The 26,722-nt window shown below is 39.3% G+C and overlaps 1 protein-coding gene across 1 annotated transcript in view; it reads right to left on the bottom strand.

Moving 5' to 3' along the window:
* Nucleotides 1-26,722, bottom strand: part of lamb2l (laminin, beta 2-like) — a 61,184-nt gene that overhangs the window by 19,466 nt on the left and 14,996 nt on the right. Inside the window, exons 3-14 of the mRNA XM_042492274.1 lie at nt 13,950-14,119; nt 6,833-6,968; nt 6,000-6,073; nt 5,364-5,552; nt 4,081-4,144; nt 3,719-3,921; nt 3,362-3,482; nt 2,587-2,775; nt 1,567-1,746; nt 1,307-1,419; nt 435-514; nt 165-321 (exon numbers count right to left, since the gene is read on the bottom strand). Coding sequence (XP_042348208.1) covers nt 165-321; nt 435-514; nt 1,307-1,419; nt 1,567-1,746; nt 2,587-2,775; nt 3,362-3,482; nt 3,719-3,921; nt 4,081-4,144; nt 5,364-5,552; nt 6,000-6,073; nt 6,833-6,968; nt 13,950-14,119 — 1,676 coding nt within the window. The remainder of the gene's footprint in view (nt 1-164; nt 322-434; nt 515-1,306; nt 1,420-1,566; nt 1,747-2,586; nt 2,776-3,361; nt 3,483-3,718; nt 3,922-4,080; nt 4,145-5,363; nt 5,553-5,999; nt 6,074-6,832; nt 6,969-13,949; nt 14,120-26,722) is intronic.

Genomic DNA, 26,722 nt, shown 5'->3' on the forward strand with positions numbered 1-26,722 from the left:
TCTCACTCTCAACAAGAAAAAAATGTGTATATGTTTTAGTCTTTGCGTCTGATTCTGATAAGCCTTTGACTTGATGTTGGCAGTTTATATTTCACCACATCCCCAGTGCCCACACATCCCAGAGATCTGTTAAGAGTCTGAATCATAGTGACTTGCGTGCTCACCGGCAGTGCAGGGTCAGCAGGGGAGTGCCCAGTTGCGTCTTCGGCCTCGAATTTGTAGTAGTCCAGCGGAGCACAGAAATACCCGGGCTGAACCTCTGAACACTGCCGACCAATCAGATGCCTTCTGCAGTCACACTGGCCATTCTCCATCATGCACCTGAAGTAACAGACAGAGGCAAACTCGAAAAGCTGAAGACTAGCAAAGAACAACACATTTTGCTCTCGAAAACACGTTTAAAGATAAATGTGTAACATTTTAAAAATCTGTACCTGTTATTGAAGGCTCCACCAAAGTCACAGTCACATGGTCTGCAGCCAGCCAGGTCGTTGCTGAGCCCCCAGTATTCAGGCTGCAGGGATGGAAATCAGTCTCAAAACCAGGAAGTCTGTCATGTGTAGTTTTTACTCTCTGTACTGTTTCTGAAGCTCTGTTGTCCTTGTGGAGCTTATGCAGTTGTTATATTACTATCTAATATCTGCTCCATTATGCTGACAAGATAATTGTTTCCTATTGTTGGCTGATGAAAAGAGAGCCTCCACTTCAAAATTGAGTTAATACTTAAACAGTGTAACAACAGGTCAATTGTCTAGTGACACAATGGCTTTCAAATGTGCAACAAAGTATTAATCTGGTGAGGAAAACATCACATTATGAAAGTAGAATTATTGCTTTGTGGTTGTATTCTCAGCCTCTAGAAACCAGTGAAGTTGCGCTTACAGTTTGTATCTATGTTTGTGAAAACACAGATGCTTCACACACATTTCCTCCTCCAGCAGCACAGAAAATCTATTCAATCAGCACAGTTTTAAGGTGGACACCAAAGATTAGTGTCACTAATTCAGCATTTGACCAAACATCTTTCCCTCTGTTCCTGAGATATGGTGATGAATAGCGGCCCGAAAAGCATTTTTGCAGAACATTATGGTGTCAAAGTAAAGTTGACTTTTGAACTTTTGACTATAAAAATGCAGCAAAAGGCCGAGGCTGGTTTCGAACCTGCGGCAGCTGTGGCAAGGACACAGCCTTTGTACATGGGGCACTGCGCTATCCACTGAGCCACCAGGCGCTCAAAAAATAATCATTTTTGGAATATAATATCAATAAATTAATATGAATATTAAAAGGTACAGCTGTCACTAACCAGACACTGGTTGCAGTAGCGACCGGTGACATATCTTTTGCAGGAGCAGTCCCCACTGATCTGGTCACAAGGAGCTCCCATCATGATGATGCCACGGGGGTCACAGTTGCAAGCTGATGGAAAAAAACACACACAGAGAATGAGATTTTCAGATCTTAAATGCAGATTATGTGGTTTTAAATTCCATAACACCATGAATCTATTTTCATCCCTGTGCAAACATGATGAGTTTTTATTGGCAGACAATCACATATACATACGTTGACAACCCAGCGGGTCATTCTGGCTGAGTCCGTAATAACCTTCCTTGCAGTCGTCACAGCGCGTGCCTTTGACGTTGGCTTTGCAGCGACACTGTCCTGCGATCATCCCCATGTCAAGGTCAGTGTGACTGTCACACACTCCTCCCTCCAAAGAGCCGACCGGGTCACAGTCACAGGCTGGAGGTCAGATGGAGAGTAAAGGGGGAAAGGAATGAGAGAGAAAAGCAAATAACATAAATGGGAAATGTGAATTGACAAAGGAAGAAGAGAGAAAGGAAAAAATAATTTGGGAAGGTTTCAGCTTCATAACTCAAGTCAATCATTCTGATACATAATATGCCCACACACACACACGCTTACCACAACACAATGTGTGTGTGTGTGTGTAATGTAATGCTTGTTGTGTTTTTTTTTATTTTTTTTATATTTTCTTAGAGGTGTTTTTGGTTTAAGATACAGTTAATAACCTTCATAAAAATAAGGTTTATCATATCTGCTGAAACGGTCACTGTATCCACTCAGTATATATGAAACAGATGATCTGTGAAAAAAGTCTCCGCCCTCTCAAGTTGCTTCCATTGGCATAAGCTAGAATCCACGGCAGATGAACAAAAACAACCAATCAGAGGCAAGGAGACTAATGCAGTTGTAAATAACGTCAATCTGTGCGTAAACTGTAGTCAATCAGTCAAACAGATTCTTGATTCATATTTGAACGGCGCTGCCCAGCGCAGTTCACAAGCAGTAATTGACATCTCAGCTGAAGACTTCTCGGCTCTGACTGGTTGTATTCTTTCAGCTGCTGTGGATTATTGCAAATGGCATGAGAAAGGTCACAATACGGAGGAACATGACTTTTTTCACAGATTTTTTTGTCTAATCAGACATAAATTATTTTCTTATTTGGAGATTACTATATTCCGATCTGTCTTTATTATTTCTGATAAGACAAAAAAGACTGTTGTCAGCAGCAAAATTTTCCAGCTGGCTAGAAACATTTTAAAACAAATGACTCACCGACACAGACTCGTGGGTCTCTAATATCCCTGTTAGGGTCTTGGTAGTAGAAAGGTTTGCACATCTCACAGTTGCGTCCCATGGTGCTGTGCAGGCAGTCGTCACACACTCCTCCACTGACATTGCCCGTGGCCAAATACACCGCCATGTCAAAGTGACATTGGTTTGAGTGGCCATTACAGTTACACTCTAGAGACGCAAACAAGAAATTGAACAAAAAAAATGATGAACTCATTAGACAGAAAATGAACATAAGCTTGGCTATAAGAGGTAAACAAAATGTTTTCATTAGCAGTTGGAAAGTTACCTATCACATCATCTCATCCTCAATTTATCGTTTTAAAAGTAGCAGAAAGTTTAATGAACCAATGAGAAACTGCAGGATGGCCTTTTTAAAGGAAACAGCTTCTCAGCAGGAGGCAATAATATACAATACCCCTAAGATATATACAATAGGCAGAAGTATATTAGCAGTACATCAGAGATTACTAAACTGTACTAAACTAAATGAATTTTTCGGCAGCTCAAATACACTTAAGAGGGCAGATGATGTTGAAAACATTTCAAGTTAGTAAAATTTCTAACTCTTTGTAATGATGAAGACAATGTGTGTATGTGTGTGTGTGTGTGTGTGTTAGTGTGCAACAATGGAGTCATAAAGTCAATAATTTAACACTGTCAAGCCTTCAAAAAAAAATGTTACAAAAGACAACAATTTGTGAGTTCTTGCTCATATTTAAATTTTGTGAGACAGTTTATGTGTGTGTGTTCTCACCTCTGCAGGTGTGTGGGTTCTCCGCCTCTGCTGGTCTCCAAGGCAGGTCATTGTGGAAATGTCGGCAGCGCTCACAGTTTAAGCCCTCTGTATTATGTTTGCACACACAGCGACCGTGGATCTGGCCAATCACAATGTGGCAAAAAAGTGTTCATGAAGGCATTGTCAATTATAATAGCATGATAATGTGTATTTAACAGTGCAGACAAGTTAAAGTTTCTCTTATTTTCAATCAAACTGCTCTTCTTGCCTTTCATGAAACAAGTTTCTGTTTAATTCCACAGCCCATGAGATTACTGTAGATGACCTGAATGTAGTAACAAAATCCTTTTTTTTCATGAAAGTGCAGGAACTTACCATGCCATTCTCCCGGGCCTCCACTCCTGGCACCGGGGCACACTCTGAGGCGTGTCCATAACAGAAGCAGCTCCCTCTGACCACCAGCTCATAGATGGCATAGTAATACTTCTGCAGGACATCAAAGCGTCGGTCCAGCAGGTCGTCTCCCAGAGTGTTGAGCTTGGTGAAGTTTATACGCAGGTTGGTGATACGCAGAAGTTCTGTAAAGGATTCATTAGATTTGATTTGTTAAATTAATATAAAACTCAAATCCATTAGTATGCAAACATTTTGTTGAATAATTAATGTTAAAATGTGTATTAGGCTAAACATCTGGGGAGCAGCATTTTGTTTCAACTTAAAACAGTATTTCCACTGACCTTGAATGTCCAGGCTGTAAGGGTCTTTCACCTGAATGGCAGGATCCAAAACCTTGTAAATGACCTTGAATACAGAACAGAAAGAGAGAGAGAGAGAGACAGAGAAAGACAGAAATCCTGTTAAATTCTGGGATTGAAGAAGACAGCTAAAGCAAAACGTTAATCAATAACAGAATAGGTTCAAATTGAACAAATATCAGTGTGAGAATGTGGAGATTGATCATCCCTCTGTATATACAGTCTATGGTTGTAAATCTGTGCTTTCCTGTTCTTTGTTGTGGTAAATGGTCCAGCAACACATGCATGTTAGTGCATGTGAGTCCCACTGACTAGTGTGTATCCACTAGTTAAATTCTGCCGCTCTGCACTGTGCTTATCTGGTAGTAACCACTGATATCTGGATGGTGTTGTTTTGGAAATGTAGTTCCCATCCTCTGGTTCCCCCTCAGACACTGTAAGCTCTGTCAGCACCGTTGTCATTGTTGACACTGTTCTTCCTGTTCCACTTTTCCACTAAAATTAGCACATGCATGCAGTTTTTTTTTTTTACAAACAGGTAAACCCACTAAAAAATAAGTTATAGACTCCTTTCCCATTGCTGGTAAAGACGAGCTGTGTACACTGTTCTGCAGCAGATGAGTATACCTTTCTGTGTATGTATGGGGTGTTTTGCTGTGTCCATACAACATCACAGACAGACCAGACAACAGGTAAACACTAGAAAGTAGTATGGGCAGATGTCCTTGAAAACTTCACGGTTACCTCTCTATTTTTATCTTTTACTTATTCAGTCTTTCTTTCAAACTTGGAACGGACTAATTTAGCATAATGTTTTAGCGCTGCTTTGATGGAAACAGATGGTAATTAATGGCGGTGCGTCAATGCATCTTGGAGATTAAGGAGCTGAAATTCGCACGTGAGTGTTGTGCTTTCATCAATGCCGAGCTCAGCCACCTCTATGCTGCGAACCATGTGCAGAGATCCTGAATCATAGGTACACTCTGAAAGTCACCTACAGATACACATTCTTTAAGGTCATTTGTGACAAGAAACCAATGGTCTTGGTTGCTACAGACAAGCTCAGGAAGTCATAAAGTATTCAGAGATGAATGACTACATTGTGGGCGTAGCTGGTTTTATGGTATTTTGTTTGTTTACAGCAAAAAATTTATTTATTTATTTATTTATTTATCTAAATGCTTTGACTTTGAACAAGAAACTCTGTCCTCCCTGTCTGATCTGTCTCTACTATTACTGATGCCAGCACCTCCTCTACTTCTTACCTCTCCATTTGTGGAGGGCTCAATGTCGGAGTAGCGCTCTTCACAGATGACGTCGTTGATGTGGTGCAGGCCGTTGGCGTGGATGCCAGGAAAGGTCTTGGTGCAGTTTGAGGCAAAGTAGCGGTAGGGGCGCCAAGTGCGGCCGAAATCAGCTGAACGCTCGATGATCATGGCTGCAGGTCGGAAAGTCTGTGGCACAAAAGAAAGAAATCAGTTCTCTTCACTTCATCAGCACAGCTTCTTAGTGTTTGTTGTGTTAGCTGTATTTGCTTTGTGGCAATTTCTCTCTATGAAACAGCACATGGAATTTTGTTGAAGCTTGTCTTTTATGTATGAATATAAGGTCATATTGACCAATACTGCAGGGAAGAAATCTGTGACTTTTGTGATCATATGACAGCACCGTGTCAGGTTGAATTATCTGGACTTTTTCTTTCATGTTTGCTTTACAAACACTATCATGGTAGATTTAAGCCTGATGGAATGTGGCCTTCCATTTTCTGAGTGTACACAACAAACATAAACCTGGTCAAGTATGCACACTGGCTTAAATACATATAGTACAGTCATCTTTTCAAACAGGGGCCCACGCACATGCACACAGGTCCCAACATACATCCAATTAAGTGTTTGTACCTTGAACTTTATGATGAGATGTGTGAAGTGGAATTCAGCCTCCAGGTTCAGTCTGATGCTGACATTCTCCAGTCCTGTGGAGGAAGAAACTGTCAGTCAGAGTCACAACAAAACACATTTGACATAAAAGTCTCATATCCTAAAGTCAATGTCTGTTTGACAGTGATACAGTGACAGCAGAGGAACCTTAATCATCCTTCTTTGCATTTTTGCCTTAAAGTTTTCCAACATGAGGTCATAGATTGAAAAAAAAAAGAAAAACTTGCTTCTGGGGTCCCTCAAACCACTGGTGCTCGAGGGAGGGAATATTTCAAAAAAAGGGAGGAACCTATAACCAAAACTGTGGCGTAAAAGAACCAGGTCCACCCATTCAGGGTGGTTTAAAAGTATTAAATGCTTTTAATTCATAGGGCTATAAACATTAAAATACACCAATGCCTATCAGCTTCACCCTGGAGAAGGCGCAAGCTGATGTGCTTCATCCTGGAGAAGGCGCAAGGTGGTAAGTGTTGGTGTATTGTGAATGTTTCTAGCCCTGTGAATTAAAGGCCCTTTATGCTTTTCAAACCATCCTGATTGTGTGGCCCTGCTTCTTTTAGCATTGAAGCATTCTACAGTATTTTGACGGACTAAGAGTTAATTATTTTGTAAAACCACTGTAAAATGTAAAGGTTCTTGACCATCATAATTTTAACTCTTTACAATACAAGAAGAAGCATAAAACTTATTCCTTGCACTCACTGACTCTCCTACATGTAGAGGGACAATCAGCAAGAGGAACACACTGCACATGTTCTTGTGTATTGTTACAGAGTAAACACATGCACACACACCATTGACAGACTGCCACCAGGTGTTGTCCCCTTTGCTGTCCATGAGGTAGATAACATTTTCAATGCGGTGGCTGTTTCTGTGGTGGTCCGGGTTGTAGCGATGCAGGGAGTTACACTCGAAACACTTGTCAGACTCCTGTAAATGCAGAAAATACATGTTTACTCTTGGAGAAAGAAAGAACCAGCCGTGTAATAAAACAACTACAGATGCTGTAAACAACGTGCTGTAGTTCCTCACAAACACCTTCAGTGTGCATGCAGGTTGTGTCTTGTGTGTGTTCCACAGTGTCAGTCGAGCCCCTGTGATAGAGCTGTTCCCTCAGAATAGGGCTTTCATCTGTGAAGCTGAAAAAATGTGGGTAAAGTGCCCCTGTGTGCCAGTACCAGTGTGAATGGGACAAAAGCCAGAGGGGACTGGATTGTGTCTCCACTGGGTCAAAAAATTCAACAGGAAGAGTCGTTGGAGGGAGAGAAGCAAGAGTAAAAGAAAGGCAAGGAGAGAGGAGAGGCATATGAGAGGAAGAATAACAGTGTGAGCGATGGACACAACTGTGAGGATAAGAAAGAGGGGCGAGAAACAAGACTTAGGCCAGAATATCACACCAAGCGCAACTGTCATTGCTAGTTTCTAAACAAAGCAGTTGTCATTTTCATTGCCAGGGCCCATGCAGTGTAAGTAGCTCCATCCCAGAGATCATAGATCTTAACATGAGGTGTAGTCAGGAACACTGTTTGTGTATTTTGAGGCAGCATAAATCCATTGTGCTATTGACTAATAAAAACCTGGTAAAATGTCAATGGTGCAGTATTTTCCTGCTATTTAAAGTGCGCATTATTCAGGTAGCAAAATGTGTCTACATAGGCGGGTTCACAACGCATGTACACTCTGCTCATTACACACACAGGTACGCACAGATGCAGGTTGCAACTGGGTGAAATAATAAGTAATTAATGAGGAAATTACTTTGTAAAATGTCAACACAGCAGAGATCAGAGCAGCACTGCTGTCCCACTCCACATTAGGAGAGAGCTGAAAGTTTAATTATGTTTCCCCTGTCATGTATTTCACTACAGTGTTTAGTTTTGCTGCTTTAATGTACCACAATATTTGCTACAGTGATGTCAAGACTCTTACTGTATTATTAAGCAGAAAACCACTTGCTTCACCAGTTTGTTGAATTTGCCATGTAAATAGCAGTGAGCCAGGTGCACGAGGCTTTCAAAAGTACTGGGAGATAACACTGATTGGTTGACTTCATGCTATGCCCAAAACACACCTTTGACTAATCAAGGAACTAAATACAACCCCCTTTGCCCCTTGAGCCTTTCTTTGCGCCCTGATTATGTGCTGTTTAATGAACAAAAGTGGTTGGATACACCCCAAATCCACTTGCACCATGTACTCTAAGCCATGTGATCATTTAAATATTGCAAGTCGGAGTCGAGCATCTCTGTGAGGCTGTTTTTAGACAGAGCAGTGCTTTAAGCTTAATGCTAATATGCTCACACAGACAATGTCAATATGATCATGTTTAGCAGGTATAATGTTTACAGCATTATCACCTTAGTTTATAGGGTTAGCAAACTTACATTTAGTCATTAGCACTAAACAAACTGTAGCTGAGGCAGATGTGAATGCAACTCTTTTATTACTTCACCAAAGTATTGGTATAAATAAAACCTTTGAGCAGATGATGGCACTAGATAGAAAGTCTGAAGATCATCAGAGTTCTTACATTTTATTATAAGGGGGAAATTAGCATCTGTACCAAAATTCAAAGCAATCCATTTCAAATTTGTTGAGACATTTCAGTAAAAAACAGAAATGTAAACCTCATAGCGGCACAATAGGAAAAGGGGATCCCCAATGTCAATTGGCCATCCAGCAGATATTTAACCAAACAGGTAAAAATCTGAATGTAGCATTGGATGAAAAATCTAGGAATCACCAAAGTTATTACAGTTCATCCTGAGGGGACAATGAGTACCAAATTTAAAGGAAATCTATTTAGCAGTTGAGATATTTCACTCAAAACTAGAAATCTCAACCTTATGGTGATGCAACAGGAAAATGTAGCAGATTTTCAGTCAGAAGGATACATCCCCTGGGAACCATGAATGTCCATACAAACTTTTATGGCAATCAGTCAAACATTTGGTGAAACATGTCTGTCTGGGCCAAACTGTTTGACTGACCAACACTAGCTGTTCCTCTTGTTAAAAGTTAACAGATTGCCTTCTGATGGTAAATACACTTCCATAAACATAAAAGTGAAGTAAAAGGGGTATGGTGAGGCACTGACATGAATTAAAGGGAACGATAAAGGATGAAAAAGGGACACAGTTGGCTGCTGAAAAGCTGACATTGATGAGTCAGAGAGCAGAAGGACAGGAAGAGTTTGAAGGCAGAGGGCATGGGAAACACACAAGAATGTGGGGACCTAGGCCAAGAGCAAGAGCTTGAATCTTAAGGGGGTGTAATAGTAACATTCGCAAAGGTGGTTAGAGAGAGGAAGGTGCAGGTGAGAGAAGTGGGTACCCGGTGAAGAGGGGTCTCAAACAGCACAGCAGGGGTGAAGGACAAAGAAGCAAAGAAGGGGGCCAGCAGAGAGAGAGGGAGATGCTGAGCGAGGGTAAAAGGGGGTGCATTTGAGAGGGCGCCATAAAGAGGGGAGCAGAGGGGGGAGGGGGGCCTAAACAGGCAGATGAGGGTAAACTGGCAGAGAGAAACAGCGGATTCCAGGGCAGCATTTCTTAATTAGGTTGTTGTCAAGGGTGATTAAGCTGTTAACAACAACATCGCCATTAAAGGGACTCCTAAAGTGAAAAGAAATGCCTAAAGTGTGCTGGAATGCGTGTGTGTGTGCGTGTGTGTGTATGTGCCAGTGACCACGGGTGCACACACGGCCACTTGTACATGTGTACGTGTGAGTGAATGTGTGTGGTTTTTCACATACATGCTTGCCTTGTTCACCTATACCTCCCTAATCCCAGCATAAATCTGCCCAAACCCTCATTTCAGGGCACATTCCTTCCTACACAGTAGCCCCTCCACAATGCCCAATGCAATGTGCCATCCTTACAGCGCCTCAGCACTCAGTACTTGCTGCAGATTTTTAGCATTAACAGGAATCGAGGTCCAAAAACAACATTTTTAAAGTATTTGTAAAGAAATGGAATTTAAAAAAGAAAAGAAAAAAAAAGAATTTAGTTAATGTTGAGAATGTTTAAGGTCGATCAATTTTGGGGCCGTGCCATATGGCTTTAAAATAATATCTTTATATCTATATTTTTAAGCTACATTGCAATACACAATATATTTCTCAATATTTTGAAATCTCCTCTAAACTAATGCAAACTACTAAAATACAAAATTATTACATGAAATTTGGTTACAAAAAAAAGTTAAATGTAGTAGCTACTGTCATACGTATAATAAAGTAATTTCAAGTACTGTTATGATAAAATTCAATTAAAAAAGTGTTATAATGAAGTTAAATAAAGTTCTGTTATAAATAAATCAATTGAAGCAGAATGATCAATTGAAGGCACCGGCCCGTCTTGGGCAAGAAGTGTCGATGTTTTTGCTGTGGACTTGAAGCTTCCTGTCAACACTTGGATGATAGCATCTGCAGTTGAAAATTAGCCAAGATGACAAAACTGGCACATTTACAGGCATTTTTATTGATGTACATTATCCCTGTAATCTTAAATAAATGAATAAATATACTGTATATACAAGTAAAAATAACCAGATTTTTATTTATCTTCTCTTTCAACAACACTGTAGTTTCAATTTCAGTAGGAGCTTGGTGTAAAATTGGCTTTAAGACCCTCCCTCCCTCCTCTGAGCTCTTATTTATCTCCCATTAGTCAAGCCTGGTCAGCTCAACTACAAGGCTTTCTGCTCCAACAATACACTCATGTAAGTCTGATGCTGATTTGAACACACTTCTTTGTCACACTACGATGGTGGCTTATAAAACTCCACCTCCCTCATTCAGTTGCCTTTCCACCTCAGTTACAGCTCTGACACTGATATTTCTCTGCTGCTACCGCTGCAACTCACTCTTCATTATCCTGCTTTTTTCTTTTTTTGCTATTTCTCAGCCTCTACCATTCTCTCAGCATCATTCCTTTCTTTTTCGTTATTTCCCTGTTATCTCCTTCACTTTTCTTGTTCCTTTCTCCTGTCTTAAGTTACAGTTTTAGTTCTACAGTTACAGTTTTATCAGGTGGGCCTAAAGGGCCAAACTAGGGCCTTTAACACAATGGGCTCAACATCAGCTGCCTAAACGCACTGCTTCCCCTGGGAAACAAATGTGCATAAAAACTATGCAATCTGATCTCACAAGGAACACTAAAACAACAACCTGGGAGTCCCTACGTCAAACACAAATGATTGATGAACTTCAGGACATTTAAATGTTTGGTGTGGGCCTCTAAAGTAGCCGTGGTCCGCACCTGGAATTATGTTACGACAGGTTGTCACCATATCCTGCCCCGTGCTATGGTAGAGGGCCTCTCACCAATCAGACAATGTCAATCATATTCAACTAGAGCATGACACTGTTGGATATTCCTGCCCTGAGGCAATGGAGGTGCAGGCGCAAACATGTTCACGGAAATGCGTGTAGTTTAGAGAGAGAGGTGACTGTCAACATGATAGTGAACATGTCAGCAGTGGTGTCATGTAGGGGCAGAAAGAAATACAAGAGCTGCATACTGTAGAGGTGATGGAAACACTTTCAAGTGTTTTGTCTTGCATCACACAGGTAAGAATTCAGGGTGATGTAAAGCTACTGCCTGTATCTATAGTTGAATTTGTGTCTGCTTATTTCACAAAAATATCTGTTTGGATTAATGTGGGAGGTGGGCTGGGGCTACAGCAGCAGCCCAGTCACCAGAGGAAGACGTTGCCATTGTGTGTTATTGCAAACCATGTAACTCTTACATTTGTATAATTCATATGCAGCATCATGCAGTTTGACAAGCTATGTTATGCCTAAAACATTGCATTTTAGGCATAACATAGCTTGTCAAACTGCAGAGCTGCAGACGACTGTTCACGACCAACAAACAACAGAACCGCTTTGTTTTTTAGTGAGTCATTGCTGTGTTTCTAGCTGCTTTTTAGGCACCAAACTTGTTTTTTTTGTAGCAACCCTGATGAATTTAAAAGAGGGTAGTTATGTGCATATCACATAGGTGCAAGTTAACGCCTGCACACTCATAAGCTGATGAGCTCTGTGGTGGGAGGTGTTGTTAAGCATCTAAACAACTCAGGGTGGTGAAACACTTGTTTTGTTGTGACCCTTGACTCTTCGGCAGGGACAGTGCCACGCAATGGGTTGTTTTTCACCCAGACATCGCTGCTTTTTTCTCTGTGATTGTGCCTACAAAACCACCTTTTTTAAAGCTAAAATATGATCATTTCCTCAACAATCGAAGTGTTTTTTGTGCCTAATTCTATCCATGTTAACCAGAGCATTGTTAAAAAATAAATTTCAAGTATCTGCTACATACTGTTTTAACAAAAATAAAAAAATTAATGTCGATACAATGCCTTGAAAATATTCAATACAATTTTTGATATCACAGGGGAATTTTGAAATTTAGGGCATACAATCTGTAATTTTTAATTAATTGATAAATATGACAACAATTTTTGTTTTGTTGGTTAATAGAGAAAAATAGAATAAATGAAGTAAACATGAACAACACTATTCTTCTTGCAAAAGTGCATGTTTTTAAAAGCCTCCGAGGTTGTCACAATTCAATATGCAAATAAATGTAAATAAAATCAAAACAAAACCATATTTTGTGCTGGAAACCAATTCTAAGAAAAAGGAAGCCTGAACTAAGTCTTACTAAGTAACTAACTCAGAAAAGATGTGTAACTGTAACAGTAATGGTCTGTGTGGAAATTTATAGTGAAACAAGAGAAGGAGGCTTTGAATAATCAGATTTGAATTGGTAATAAATCATAAATCTCCTCATTACTTACAGTTTGCGTATATAATGTGAGGAGGCCCAGATGAATGTAAACTTGGTTTGTGTCTATAAAAAAAAAGAACGCTGTTGACTAAAATCTGGCAAGTGTTTATGCCTATTTTGATAAGAGTTTGACAATCAGTTTCACAATCAGGATAAAAAATAAACACATGTAAATTATCAGTCAGTTTTATCCTAAAATACTCTTAAATTTACATCCCAATTAATATACATTTAAGCGTATGTCTTTACATTTTGGCATATCTGCGTCATGAAAGGTCATTCTGCTTTGATTAGAAGCAGTCCCTGATCACTGCAACCATTTTTCACACGTAAGAATATCAGCTGTGAGTAAGCTACCATCAGAAGCAACAAGGAGCACATTTTGAGTATGATTTACATATCTATGGACTATGGTAATCTTGACATCAGTGTAAAGAGTGAATTCAGCTGATTGAAGAATTGTGGTGCGTCATCAGCCTGATGATGATGGGTTAGGGTTAGGGTTAAGGGTGGAGGAGGCAGTCAAGCGTGTAAAAAACAAAAATGGAGCAAGAAAGATGTTTGAAGAGAAAAAGAGAGACCTAAAATGTAAAAAAACAACGAGGTCAAGACAGTGACAGACACAGAGAGAGAGATAAAGAGCGCGCGCGCGTGTGTGTGTGTGTGTGTGTGTGTGTGTGTGTGACTAAGGTGAGGCTGTGTGTGTACACCTGTACCTGACACTGAAAGGCTGGGAAGCGTTAGGGGGCCTTGCTCATGGAAACCGAGTTACAAACAAACAGACAGATGAACAAATGAAGATTGAAGAGTGGAGACTGAAGGATGAAGATGGATGAAAGCATGAAAGAGAAAACAAACAAACCATCCCATTTTTCTTTGCCCTGACTACAAGCTGCAGTGTACTGTGAATGGGATGTGCGAGAGATGGAAAAGGAAGGCGGGAGAGTCGAGCTGATTGACTGAAATTGAAAACTGTGGAAAAACGTGTGGATCACATAATGTGATACCGGGTGCACAGAGGGATTAACCTGCCATTAGCAGAATGGAAAATTTGAATCAACCATAACAACCAGTTACTCTTTATATTTCACCCTTGCTGTGTGTTCAAGTGCGTTCTCACCTGCAGATGGCTGACAATGCAGTAGTGCTCCGGTCCGTTTAGGCCGCAAGTCGAGGTGGCGGTTAGGTTAACAGCCCGTCCAATCAGAAGGTTTCCTGTGGCAGGGTAACAGCTTCCCTCTGTGCAGCCATGAGGGCCTGATGGGAGCTCCTGTCCAAACACACTGGCAGCTGGAAGTGGGAGGGTGGACGGAAGAAACAAAGACAAAAAATCATTTCACTCATCTTGTTACCAGCTTTACCTGTAAAGTTCTTGATTGTGTGGAAATGTGTGAACTTTTCATCTTAATAAGTAATTTAGCTTTGAAATTAACATGACTGGCCAATTACTTAATTTATTCCATGTATGCATTTCACTTGATTCAAGGACTTCAGACACCAAAAGAATCCCAAGTAAAGTAAAAAAAGATTGCGCTGGATGCAGAAATAAATTCAACAGAACTTTATAAGGAACAAGCACATGCTTTAAAGGCCCAGTGCACCTGTGTTTTCAGCTCTTTACTGGCTAAATAGACCTTTGTTCAAGCTGAAGCTAGATGAAGCAAAGTTGGGAATTACATAATGTGATTGGATGTAATAGATGCATTTCAAAATGTGGCAGTTGTGCATGTTCAGTCAAATCCAAGTCCCTTGTTGTGCGTGATACTACATAATGCCCAAGCCTAGTCAAAAATAATACTATAGTATTGTCTATAAAATGGTAAACGTCAGTCCTGGTCATGCTATAAGCTGCATACACTTCTTTGTCCACAGTTGTGATTATTCGGTTACAAGAAACGTGAAGGTTCCATGCAGACATACCTTTGCTATTACCACGCTAATAAAGTTGTGTGAATTCGCAGGTTGTGATAAAAGCAGCTGTAAATGTAAATAAACTGGGCAATAATGCTTGAACAGCTCCTGCAGTTCCTGGCGGACGATCACTTTTCCACACGACACCGGTCATCGCCCTCTCACCAACTGATTGCCTCAAGGGGGGAGGCACTTGAGCCAAAAATCGGGTTTTTTAATAGATATAATGCTATATTGTCAATTCATAGTACTTTAAATCCTTGAGGTAATTTTTTAGTGTCACCATGATGTCTGTCACTGTTGTAGAAGAAGCAGAAGCAGAAGAAGAAGAAGAAAAAGGCGTACTTCATTAAGGGGGGAAATCCAACTTTTTCACTTTTTCATTTACATGTTACATACATGGGCCCAAAAAACAAACACATGCGTAAAAAAAATGCTTTAATGGTAGTTAATCCAAGAGGCCTTCAAAGTCCTTCACCCTTTGCATACTTTATGTCAGGTGGTTTTTGCTCTGGATGTCTGGAGGTTAAGATAAGATGGAGACCTTGTAGATGTTCCTGACTACCACGGTAAACAGTCTGGCCTGAGGGTTACACAACGCTGATTTGGTGGCTAGAGATTATATGTGATTTTTTTATGACATGGGACAAACTGTATAAGGATGAGCAAATGTAATGTTACTTTAAGTTTTTGGTATATCTCTGTTCATTTTGATATGTCCTGTTATTTCTCAAAGTGATGACTGGCTTCAAGAACAAGTTGTCCCTATCCTCCACCACAGAGCAGCATAGAGTTTATATCTTTGTCACAATTCCTTAAAGAAACAATTTAAGGGATCCTTATAAAAAAGTTTACATATGTTCAATGTTTATGTAAACAAAATCAGCAATACCTCATCTAAAGTATTTTCATGGGGGTAAAAAAAAATCCATAACAGCCAAGTTTGAGTTTTGCAAGTGAATCCAACATACATTTTTGTCTGGTAAATAAATTATTCCTGTAGATCATATATAGTGTATAATCTCTGTTTTCTAAAATAAAATAAAAATATTTCCCATCAGCATTATAACTGTATGTTCTTTGTTTATTGCTCCTAAATATCACAGCACAACAGAAACAAGAAGTAGAAAAAAGGTTGAAGAGGTATTGTGGTGTTTGTGTCATGACATGTCTATCTGTTCCCTCAGTATATACAGTACAAACTATAATTTCAGTCTTCCTCATACATCATAGCATGTCTGGCTCCACAATGAGCACAGTGGATTACAAAATAGTAAGATCATTGTTGTGATTTAACCTTCTAGACACTGCCTGACATCCCAGAAAGTAATTGCCTTAATGGACTAAGAAGAAGCACATCAACTATAACTCTGAAACATTCTGGTCCTGTTCCCTCAGACTCTCTCCCTCGCCCGTGTAAACACTCTCTCTGCATCACTGAGTCTGAATAACAGGCCTCATCAGCAATATGTGAGAGAGACAGCAAGAGTCAGGGGGCCAGAGAAAGACAAAGAGATAAATTATGGTAAAGCAAAAACTGAAAGATGGACAGAAAACTATGTGGACAGAGCAATTTACAAGCAGCATTAAAGGGCTTGGTACAGGGCTGGTTAAGACATTGTGGAGACGGTTCAGGGCATATACAAAAAGCTTTAAGACTGTACGTAAACTAACAAACCAGCCACTCGCGCCTGTGTAATGCAGCACTGAATGGCCATGAGACCATACAGAAGGAAATGTTCTTAGTTACAGTATGGCATGAGCAGACTGTAGAGACAGAGGGAGAAAAAACATGTTTGAAAGCCTAAAGTGATGCAGAAAAAATAGATTTAAGTTCATATTAACAAAACAGTAAATAAAAAAGGCCGTGGTCATTTATGACTGGATATGTGACAGTAAAATGTCCTCTGTGCATGCCTGAAAAATCTTGAGGCTTCTTAATCAGCAGAACACAGAGTGATAGGGGATGAGAGATGCTGGGAGAGATATGTGTGGGTCTTTCATCCCGTTGATTTAAAGAAAACAGAGCAGTAACAGGTTGAGGCATGATGGGAAAGGCATGGCTGGTTTTAGCTGGAATCGCAAACATCCTCTGAAAAAAAGCTGCATATCTGCATTAAACAGACGATTCTTTAATGACGGAGAGCTTTAAACGATCATTTATGTACCATAAAAAACATAACAGCTGTTAGAATTGTTTCCCAATAGAGAAGATAATGCACCAGATAATGAAGGCGCTTATTCAAATCTAAACTTGTTTATCAAGTGAAATTCACGTGAGCTAGCAGGCTCTGGTGCTCAGTCTGATGTTCCCACAGATTTACATATTAATGATTATTAGCATCCAAATGCCTTTCTAAGAAAAACATTTATGATTAATTTTATAATTTCAAAAAAATTTCAAGTGTCCCCTCTTAAAAAAACAATAACAAGTTGCACACAAGAATTACAAAACAGGATGCACGAAACTCTAAAGCCCATTAACGCTTGTCATTTTAGGTGTCTCGTACAAATACAAAAGAGATTTTTATTTATGCTTGGCCACATATATGCCATCTCTGCTGGACAAAGTTTATTTGCCTTCAAAGGCTCTACTGGACGATGCTCCTTCGCCCAGATCATTCAGTGACGGAACTGATCCGGGATCAGATTAATGCCACAGGAGCTTGGTGTTCCCGTATGATCATATGTGTTGTAATTAATATCTCACGTTATGATACTGTCTAATTGTCTGGATTAGTGGATGTGGGTAATCCTTCCCACAGAGATTTTGTCACAAAGGCATTTTACCATAACTAGAACTACCACCTCACAGTTGTATGCCTCTGTGAAACAAGCAAATTGCATTTACAGTTTACATCAGAGTCCATTAAAACATGATGTTTCACACACATCTTTCTCCAGCAGCACGGACAAGCTCTACAGTCAGCACAGTTTTAAAGTGGATAACCGATATTAGTGTCACCAATTCAGTATCTGAGCAAATGTCTCCCCTTCTGTTCCAGAGTTATGATGTTCAGTAATGGCTTGAGATTTGTTTTTGAAAATTCTGATGTCACAGTGAATATGACCTTTTAGATACAAAATGTCATTGCTTCTTTTTTATAGATATCTGGGTGAAATTTTGTCACAATTATTGCATGTGAAATTTTGAGTAATGGCCAAAAACATGTTTTGTGAAGTTACGGAGACCTTAACCTTTGAACTTCAACCGACAAATTCTAATCAGTTGAGTCTTAAGTTGACATTTGTGCCAAATTTTAGGAAATTCCCTCAAGGATTTCTCAAGATATCCTGTTCAAGACAATCCGACAGACTCTTGACCAGCAAATTTGAAGAAATTCTGTCTATGTGTTCATGAGATGTCAATGCATCAAATGCGATAAAACCCACAATTGAAAATCTTTGACCTGTTATTCGATGTGAAAAATAATGTGCTAATATTGCTGTGACACTGTGCACAGCTGGTGTTAACAAAGTCTGTTTGAGGTCAGGCAGTACATTAGTAGTGAACAAAAATCAATCAATATCAAATTGCAATACATAAAAAATCACCCTATGTATCCAATCAGCACCCAAGTATCCCGGTAGTATTAGCAAATAAGCCATTTTGTCCCAGCCCTTGATTATACACTAAACTGCTCTAAAAAACAAAATCTTGTGTATGTACTGTAAAAGTGCTATTTTGTAGTACAGTTAAATATTGAAAATATTTTTAATGAAATAATAATTGTAAAATATTCAGAATATAGAGTTCAAAAGAGTGCAAACACACACACACAAACAATTTCTATGTGTGTGCTAATGTCTTGGCTCCAGTTCAAGTAAAAGATTTAACAGAGGCAGATTTTCTGAATTCCTGTGAGGCATTAACAATGCCTCACTGACACTGTTAACGATTCTACTGATAAAACATGCCAGAAAATACACAATACAATCAGCCCGTAATGTTTTTCCACTGAATGAATATACCATACAGCAAATGTAAAGACTAACTGCAGTAAAATGAGACACATATTCACACGTACTGCATCGGCAGGTGTGCACATGCAGAATGGTACATAAAGGGGTTAGAAGATAAACCTGTGGACTGTAGATAAAGATCAAATACACCCTAACCAAATATAAAATGCAAGGCAGTGCTGCAATACTGAGACTCAAGGATGTAATGTACAGATACAAGTAAATGGCATGTCATATTAAGATAGATTAAAGAGTGCAGGGCCTTGACAAACTCATTTTGGAGAAGTGGAAAAAAACTTAAACTAAATATGCCTGTATTTGCCTGTGTGTGTCTTTTCTAAAGTTGAACATAACAGCCAGTGGTCCAACCCCTCTACTCAAACAACCTCTTTAAGAAAACAGAACTTTGGAAACTGACTAGGAGCTGTAACTGGGTTTCACCTGACCTCACTTTATAGGTATGACATTACGCAATGGGTTCACTTTCTGGTCAAATAACCCAGATGAAGCACCATGAAATACATCAAAATATTCCTGCCATGAACAAAAACAACGACCAAATCAACTTCATCTGGCTTTGAACCGTAAATTACAATGATAATCTCAATCAACTTCCCCCTATGCCCTCTGAAGCCAATTTTCACTGGCAAGAATCTGGCGATACCATACCAATCACAATACAGGGGTTACAATTCAAAATGTTGCAATTTGGCAAGCAAGGTGATACACTGCAATATATGGAAATGTAATTTTAGGAAAATTGTCAATGTATAAAGAACACGCCACCATATGCATGAAAATGCTTACTTGTATTACTTGTGCAATCTGAGCAAAGGAAGTAATTACTTTAATTAGTACTTTAATCTTTTTTTTTTTTTTAAAGTGCTTGCAAGATACTTGAGCTAAACAAATTGAGAAAATGAAAAATTGTACACAATTTAAAATGGATACAGTTTTTTTTTTTTTTAAATCCATGCAGTATCACTTAACAAAATATCATGATACCAAGCATACTGATATTTTATTACACCCCTTGGAAATATATCCGTCATATGATGACATGTGGCCCAAATAGACTTTTTCCCATTGACACAAGGTGAAAGTCTGATAACATTTGGAAATATAAAAGAGCGGCAGGATTAGATCATTTTACTTCCTTTCAAGTAAGCAAGGCGCTAAACTGGAAGCATCCTGCTCGGCCAATCATTTGGGTAAATTTATAGGCAGTAGTTGAGTTTTTTTGTGCTTGTGTGTCATCATGACAAAATGAGGTTTTCGTGATGCCTATTGTAGCAGAAACTAACACAGTAGTGATTTCTAATACTTTGCCATGTGTTTATGTCTGCTGACAGGTTTTGTCAACTTGATAGCATCATGCAGTCACGAAACTTTACAGGTATGTAGCTGAGATCAAAACAAAGGCCAAGTTAGCAGATGAGTATGGTCTGAGTACCAGCACAGGAAGTAGGGAAGGGGCCGTTACACCCCTTGTAGCCCTTGTAGCTGGAGTAATCATAAGTTGGTCTGCAGTGACAGACGAATATGCACTTCTGTGTCTCCAATATAATATGTTTCTTATGACGGAGCATGAGGGCCACAGTTAATACATTTCAGACCTCATCACAAAATAGTATTACTTTTTTTAAAAAATAGAATAAATTAATGTTACTAATTTGATAGTATTTCCTATAAGACTATGACACAGCCAGGGTAAAAACCATGTGAAATGGGAAAACAAATTTCATTTCATCTTCAAATGTTTGCACTACCCCAGCACTGTATCATCACATTTTAGCACACCGGAGTTACCTATTCAAAGAGACTGATAAAAGTAACAACAGATGTGTTTTAACATCCTCTCCCAACACTCTGTCTAGGCATGTAACCCTTAGTAGTCACGATTTACACTCAGTTTTAATTAATGTCTGAACTTGTGTTTTGAAATAGACCACACATATGTGGAATGTTGCTAATATACTGTAATGTATGCCATTCACAACAGCTCTCCATCAGATGGATTCCCCAAGCCTGTCAGACTGTGCAGAAACAGAAAAGAATGATGTTTGTCGTGATAATAACAAGGCAAAGCCATGATCTTGGCAGACACTCACATGTGAAAAGAGTCTCATTTTTCAATGGATTCTTCTGACATCTGAGACGTGACAATAGTGTTCATCCCCCGCTCTGTGTGGGCTGTAGAAAACATCCTTTTCTTGGTATTTACCTGTCCTGACTAGCATAGGGAATGACAGAATGTGTATTTACATGTGTGCACTGTATTGCCTTAGTGGTGCATGTAGTTACATACTGATGCCATTATTTCCAGGTGTTTGTTTGTGTCTGTATTTGTATTTGTTAAAGCATTTCTACACTAAGCCCATTCATACATTACATAGGTGTTGCACAGTGAGTGTGTCAGTGGGATATTTTTAAACTTAAAAACCGATACTATGACTGTAGCACAACAATAGCATACACGTTGCACCAAGATGATGCTTAAGTGACCACTCGACAGTTTCATGCTGAAACAAATGACTCTTAAAAAGTGTCATTTAGGAAGGCACTTCCACACTAGGATTACTAGTGTAATTTCATTCTTGTAATATTGTGTTATTTTCAAAACATTTTTCTGGATAAGGAAAGACAGCAATGTGTGTTTTGCTGTGAAATGCAGGCAAAACACCTTGAACAGAAACTTCAGTTCGAACTACAATGACTAAAATACTGTGGTTAGGCCAGAGGAGGGGGGCATATTATAACAGCAGCCACCATTTATGTAATGGTAAGTTGCCTGGGGTTTTTGACAGTAAATCAGCCTTAAAGAAGCATTTTACTGCTGCAAAGATGGTCTTCATAAAAGTAGGCAGTCTATGCAGCAGAAAGACACATATACTTTTGAAATTGGTACAGAGGAAAAGGGGGTCTTTGCTGAGTGATGTGGCAAATAATACTATCATGATAATTTTCCCCATATGATCGATATCGATATTTATCACAATAAATAATTCCATAATGCTGCTCTTTCCCCACTGGAGTATTTTTATTAACTTGCCAGCCAGCACCAGCATTTTTGGTCATATCTAATCTTTCAAGACCTCTAGAATATTTTGCGTTGAATACATCAAGATATGCCACGTCAAGCATGGCAGCGCCCCACCAAGCTTATTATACACCTTTTTGAATTTCTCCTCACATCTGCACACTCACCTCAGCACAAACTAAGGTACATGAGTGTGACTTGAAGCAAAGCAAGTAGTGAAGTTGTAGTATGACACCAGCTGGTTTACCTGTGTGTGATTAGAGTGCAGCACGTGGTAATGTAACATGCACACACACATATACAAAGTAGACACAGGGGAAGAAACACAGGTAAGCACACCCTGAGGCAGCTCCCTCCTGTATACAGTACTATGGCAGGAATGTAAGGACAGTGGAAAATGTTATTCATTAGAGAAAACACTCCAGGTGTCAGCATGGTGGACACACACTGAGGTCTACACCCATACACACAGATAGTATGTAGGCTACAGAATGAAGCGTACAGGACTTGTGCACGCAATTTCTTTTGACTAAAAAGAAATCAAAAGGCCTTCAGAGACCTTCCTAATCTGAAATCTATGTTAGATTAGTAAAACAACAATCTCTCTGGACGTGCAACAGCTGTGCAGGTGGAAGCAGGAATGTAAAAAGAATGTGTCAGTTTTCACATCCAGGATCAAGCGTCAATAAGGAGCGGCAAACTCTGGGATTCAACTTTTGTTTACCTCGTCTCCATCTTTTGTTTTTGCATTGGACTTCTCAGGGGTCAAATGTCAATCATTGAATGTCATATACATGAAATTCAATGTTTTGCAGATTATACTGTTGTTTTTCTGTCCAGGTTTGCTTGTTATCACACATCACTGTTTATAACAGATTAATCAAAGATCAACTGGAATTACCACCTAATGACTGTATTCCTCGGTCAATGTCTGTCCAGACTCATATGTAGCCATGACAGTAGATAGTGCTTGAAACATGGATGTTGCTGCTAAGAAGCTACTAATTCTAAAACGTGGAAGCTTCACACACATTTTCAATCCAGCAGCACAGAAGATCTCTACATTTAGAACAGTTTCAAGGCTGGCACCCAAGATTAGTGTCGCCAATTCAGTATCTTTGTTGGCACTGAATAATGGCAAGATTTTTATTTTTTTTCTGCAAAACATTATGATGTCACAGTGGAATTAACCTTTGACCTTTTGGATATATAATTAAGCTCCACCCTGTCTTCCAATTATGGTCATTTATGGCATTAAAAAAAACAAGATGGCAACGGCCAAAATGCTAACGTGGAGGCTTCAAAATGTCTGCCCATGATCCAATGGGTGACATTATGGTGGGTTCATCTATCATTTATACAGTCTATGTTTCTTGGGGTTTTTTTATGTTAAAGGCTGACATATAAAGGGAAGCCTGCAAAACGTTAATGTGAAAACTCTGGAGGAAGTGTTGAGTTTCATTTGTGGTATGTGAACATTAATCATTCATTCTTTCATTGAACCATTCATTCTTTTAAAGCAATTCAATCTGAGTTGGCAGTTTCCTCCCCACAACTCACCTGAGTACAGTCTTTTTCTAGTTAATAAGTAACATCAAGACTGACCTAGATACCTGTGTAAAGGCAAACTGGGAAAGGCAAGTGCAACGTTCTTAATGAGTCTCTTTCAATGTGTGTGGGCGGCTGAAGTTAAGGAGAAGAATTTCTCTTTAACTTTAAAAGAATCACTGTTAAGTCTCCTGAGAAACCCAAATACTGAAATGTAGGTGACGAGGGGACAAATCCCACCAGTTAAATAAAGCACATTTAACAGTGACTATGCACTAAATGTGTATGTGTGTGTGTGTGTGTGTGTGTGTGTGTGTGTGTGTGTGTGTGTGTGGCCTATTTAAAAAATGCCCCTCAGTCACCAATTAACCCTACGAGGGCCCATTCTGCCTCAGATCCAGCGCTGCTGTCAGTAGCCCATCATTTACTACACATTCCACAAATACCCCAGATTCTCACAGTTTCCAATCCTTCAAGCTGACCCACTAATGTGTTGGATGAAGCTGCTAAGAAAATGTTACACAGTGCAAGAAATGTCCACACTAGCGTGCATGCATAACGATGCTTCTGTGGACAATTACAACAATACAGCGATACATGGGGGATGCAAAGTGTCATGTGGGTAAAGCAGGACAGGATTTTCTTACTTGCTTAATGGACTCTGACTTTGCAATGTGTGGTCGTGTCAGCTTCACTGTGTGTGTTTTGAGGTTTGCCAGTGTAGTTGGTTATGCAGGGTTTGGAAGTGTAGGTGATGAATTAATTAACTGGAAACGTGTTAACAACAGGATGCATTGATTTGATGAATTTATTTTAATGTGAAAAAGTAAAAAGACCCATGTTTACACTGTTGCTACGCATTGCCTCTGGTACAGTGCAATTCCTTTTTAGCAACTTATAAACAGATTGTACTCTATTTTACACAGTTTCTACAGTGCCACACGTAGAGAAAAATAAATAGACCAATCATGTAAAAATATTGAGTATTGCTGTGTCGGCACAACCAAGCTTGACTTTGGTAATCAGTGTAGTAGCTTAGATTAATTATAATGGATGCGCTGTAAAATACTGTATAATCACTTAAGATGGCTTCCTGAACAGTTCACAATCGGTCAGAGTCGACTGCAGAAAAAGAAAGCCAACACGCACTAACATCTGGCATTTAAAGGCAATGGGAAAATGCACAATCAGCATTTACTCTCAGGTCACATGACTCTGCAGGAGTCATCAGTATTTATCGCTCCGATTAGCATTGATAGAAATAAAACACCCGGGTGAACGTGCTCATTTCAGGCCCTTAACAATAGAGATGCAAAGACGTGCCAATGCTAATTACTACTAAAACATTTATCCAAATTAGTCTGGACAAAGCTTGAAAGAAAGACTAAAAAAGTAGGAGATATATTAAAAGAAGTAACCACTGTTAAGTTTTCACAGACCTCTGTCCATGCTGCTTTCTACTGTTTACCTGCTCTCAAGCCAGTCTGTGGCATTGAATGGATGCACTTAAACAACCCTAACACAGAAAGGTAGACTCATCTGCTGCAGAACTGTGTACACAGCTCTGGTCTACTGTAAGTGGAATAGGATTCTGTTGTCTATTTTTAGCAGGTATACCCGTGTTTGAAAATCCCACACGCATGCGCTAATTTTGGTAGAAAAAGGGTATTGGAAACAGACTTAGACCTTCTGTTCTCAGCAGTCTCAGTCCAGACTTTAAGTCCCCACCTTAGTTTGGTTGACAGCTTTTACACCAGTCCAGATGAACCTCCCCAGACAGGCAATTGCACCAGAGTTTGACTAAACTGAACCACACAGTTAGATGTGTAAAAGCAATCTATGAAACAGGGAAGCTGAGCTGCAGTTTAAGTAAAAGCAGTAAAAGTTTAAGTAAATTTCACATTTTTATAGAAAAAAAGAAATGTCCAAAATAATATTTGTCTGTTGCTTTGCCATCTCTGCTTGCACCTTGTCTTTTGATGTGAAATATTTCACACACTATAAATGTTATATGTGTTGTTGTTTTTGCTTTGGTAGATTCATGGCCAAAGGAAATCCGCATAGACTCATACTCTCCCTGTACATTGTTATTAGGTCTAATCCATTATTATTTCATGCACGCTAATCACAGGATTGAGATGTGACACACAGATGTTTGTGCCAGATTGTGTTTACTTTAGGGAAGAGGAAGTGAAGGTTTTATATGACAATTAAACTCTCCTTCCCTGCGTTGATGTTTCCTTTCAGTCAGGTCAAAATGACAGGGTGGCAGCACTAAATAATAATAATAATAATTCCGACATACTTTATTCACCACCATATAGAGAAAAACACCAATGCATTGCATGTTTAATGCTTGGGTGCAGGACCTTAAGGACGCTCTCAACACAATCCCTGTGAGATTTTTTTTTTAAATTTTTTATTTATACACACACAATAAGAAAACCAAATGGCTTATAATGATATATTGCGGCACAGTATTTCTTAGAACCAAAAGGCAACAGTACATCATTTTGTCCCTTGTTCAAGGCCAAATGAAGCTACTTACTACAGGTTTGAGAGCATCCGTATGCTGCTCTCTGATAAGATGGTAAAATGTTTTAATACCTGTCGTCTGGTTAAGTAAGTCCATATTGAGAAAATAGTGTTTCCTTGTAGTTCTGCTCTGGTTTGCGTCTACACTGCCATGTTACAAACAACCCAAGAAGAGTAAACATGAAGTCACATGGAGTGACAGGTAACACTAAAATGTTTTAGTCTTTTCATTGTACACATTCATTGGACTACTGCCTGACTGATACTGGTATCAATATTTGGTAGTTTACAAATGCCAATAAATATATATATGCCAATAATTATTTTTTAAGTTAAACATATAACATAAAAACTAGGGGAAAAAAAGATATACTACCATGTGGTTTGCAGTTTACATCCATGTCTGTGAAAACAACACATTCACACACATCTTCCCCCCAGCAGCACAGAAGATATATACAATCAGCACAGTTTCAAGGTGGGCACCCAAGGTTCTCGAGTTATAGTTAAAAACATGTTTTATAAGCTCACCATGACCTACACCTTTGACATTCAACCACCAAATTTTAATGAATTCATTCTTGAGTCCAAATGGACGTTTGTGCCAAATTTGAGGAAACTCCCTCAAGGCCATCTTCAGATATTGCATTTACGAAAATAAGATGGCTGCAAGGTCACAGTGACCTTGACCGTTGACCACCAAATTCTAATAAGCTCATCGTAACCAAATAATCGTGCTTTCTTATATAGGTTGCCTAGCCAGAAGGCTTTTTTATCGGTCCCCGATCAGCAGATGGTTTAATGGTTCAGCTTTTGAATTCATGCTAAAACCACATACTGCATCTTCTGTCACAAAATTCTGTGGTCAGTCTTCTTTGTCACACCACATTTAAACC

Source organism: Plectropomus leopardus, chromosome 8, assembly GCF_008729295.1.
Source record: "Plectropomus leopardus isolate mb chromosome 8, YSFRI_Pleo_2.0, whole genome shotgun sequence".
In the NCBI taxonomy this organism is placed as follows: Eukaryota; Metazoa; Chordata; class Actinopteri; order Perciformes; family Serranidae; genus Plectropomus; species Plectropomus leopardus.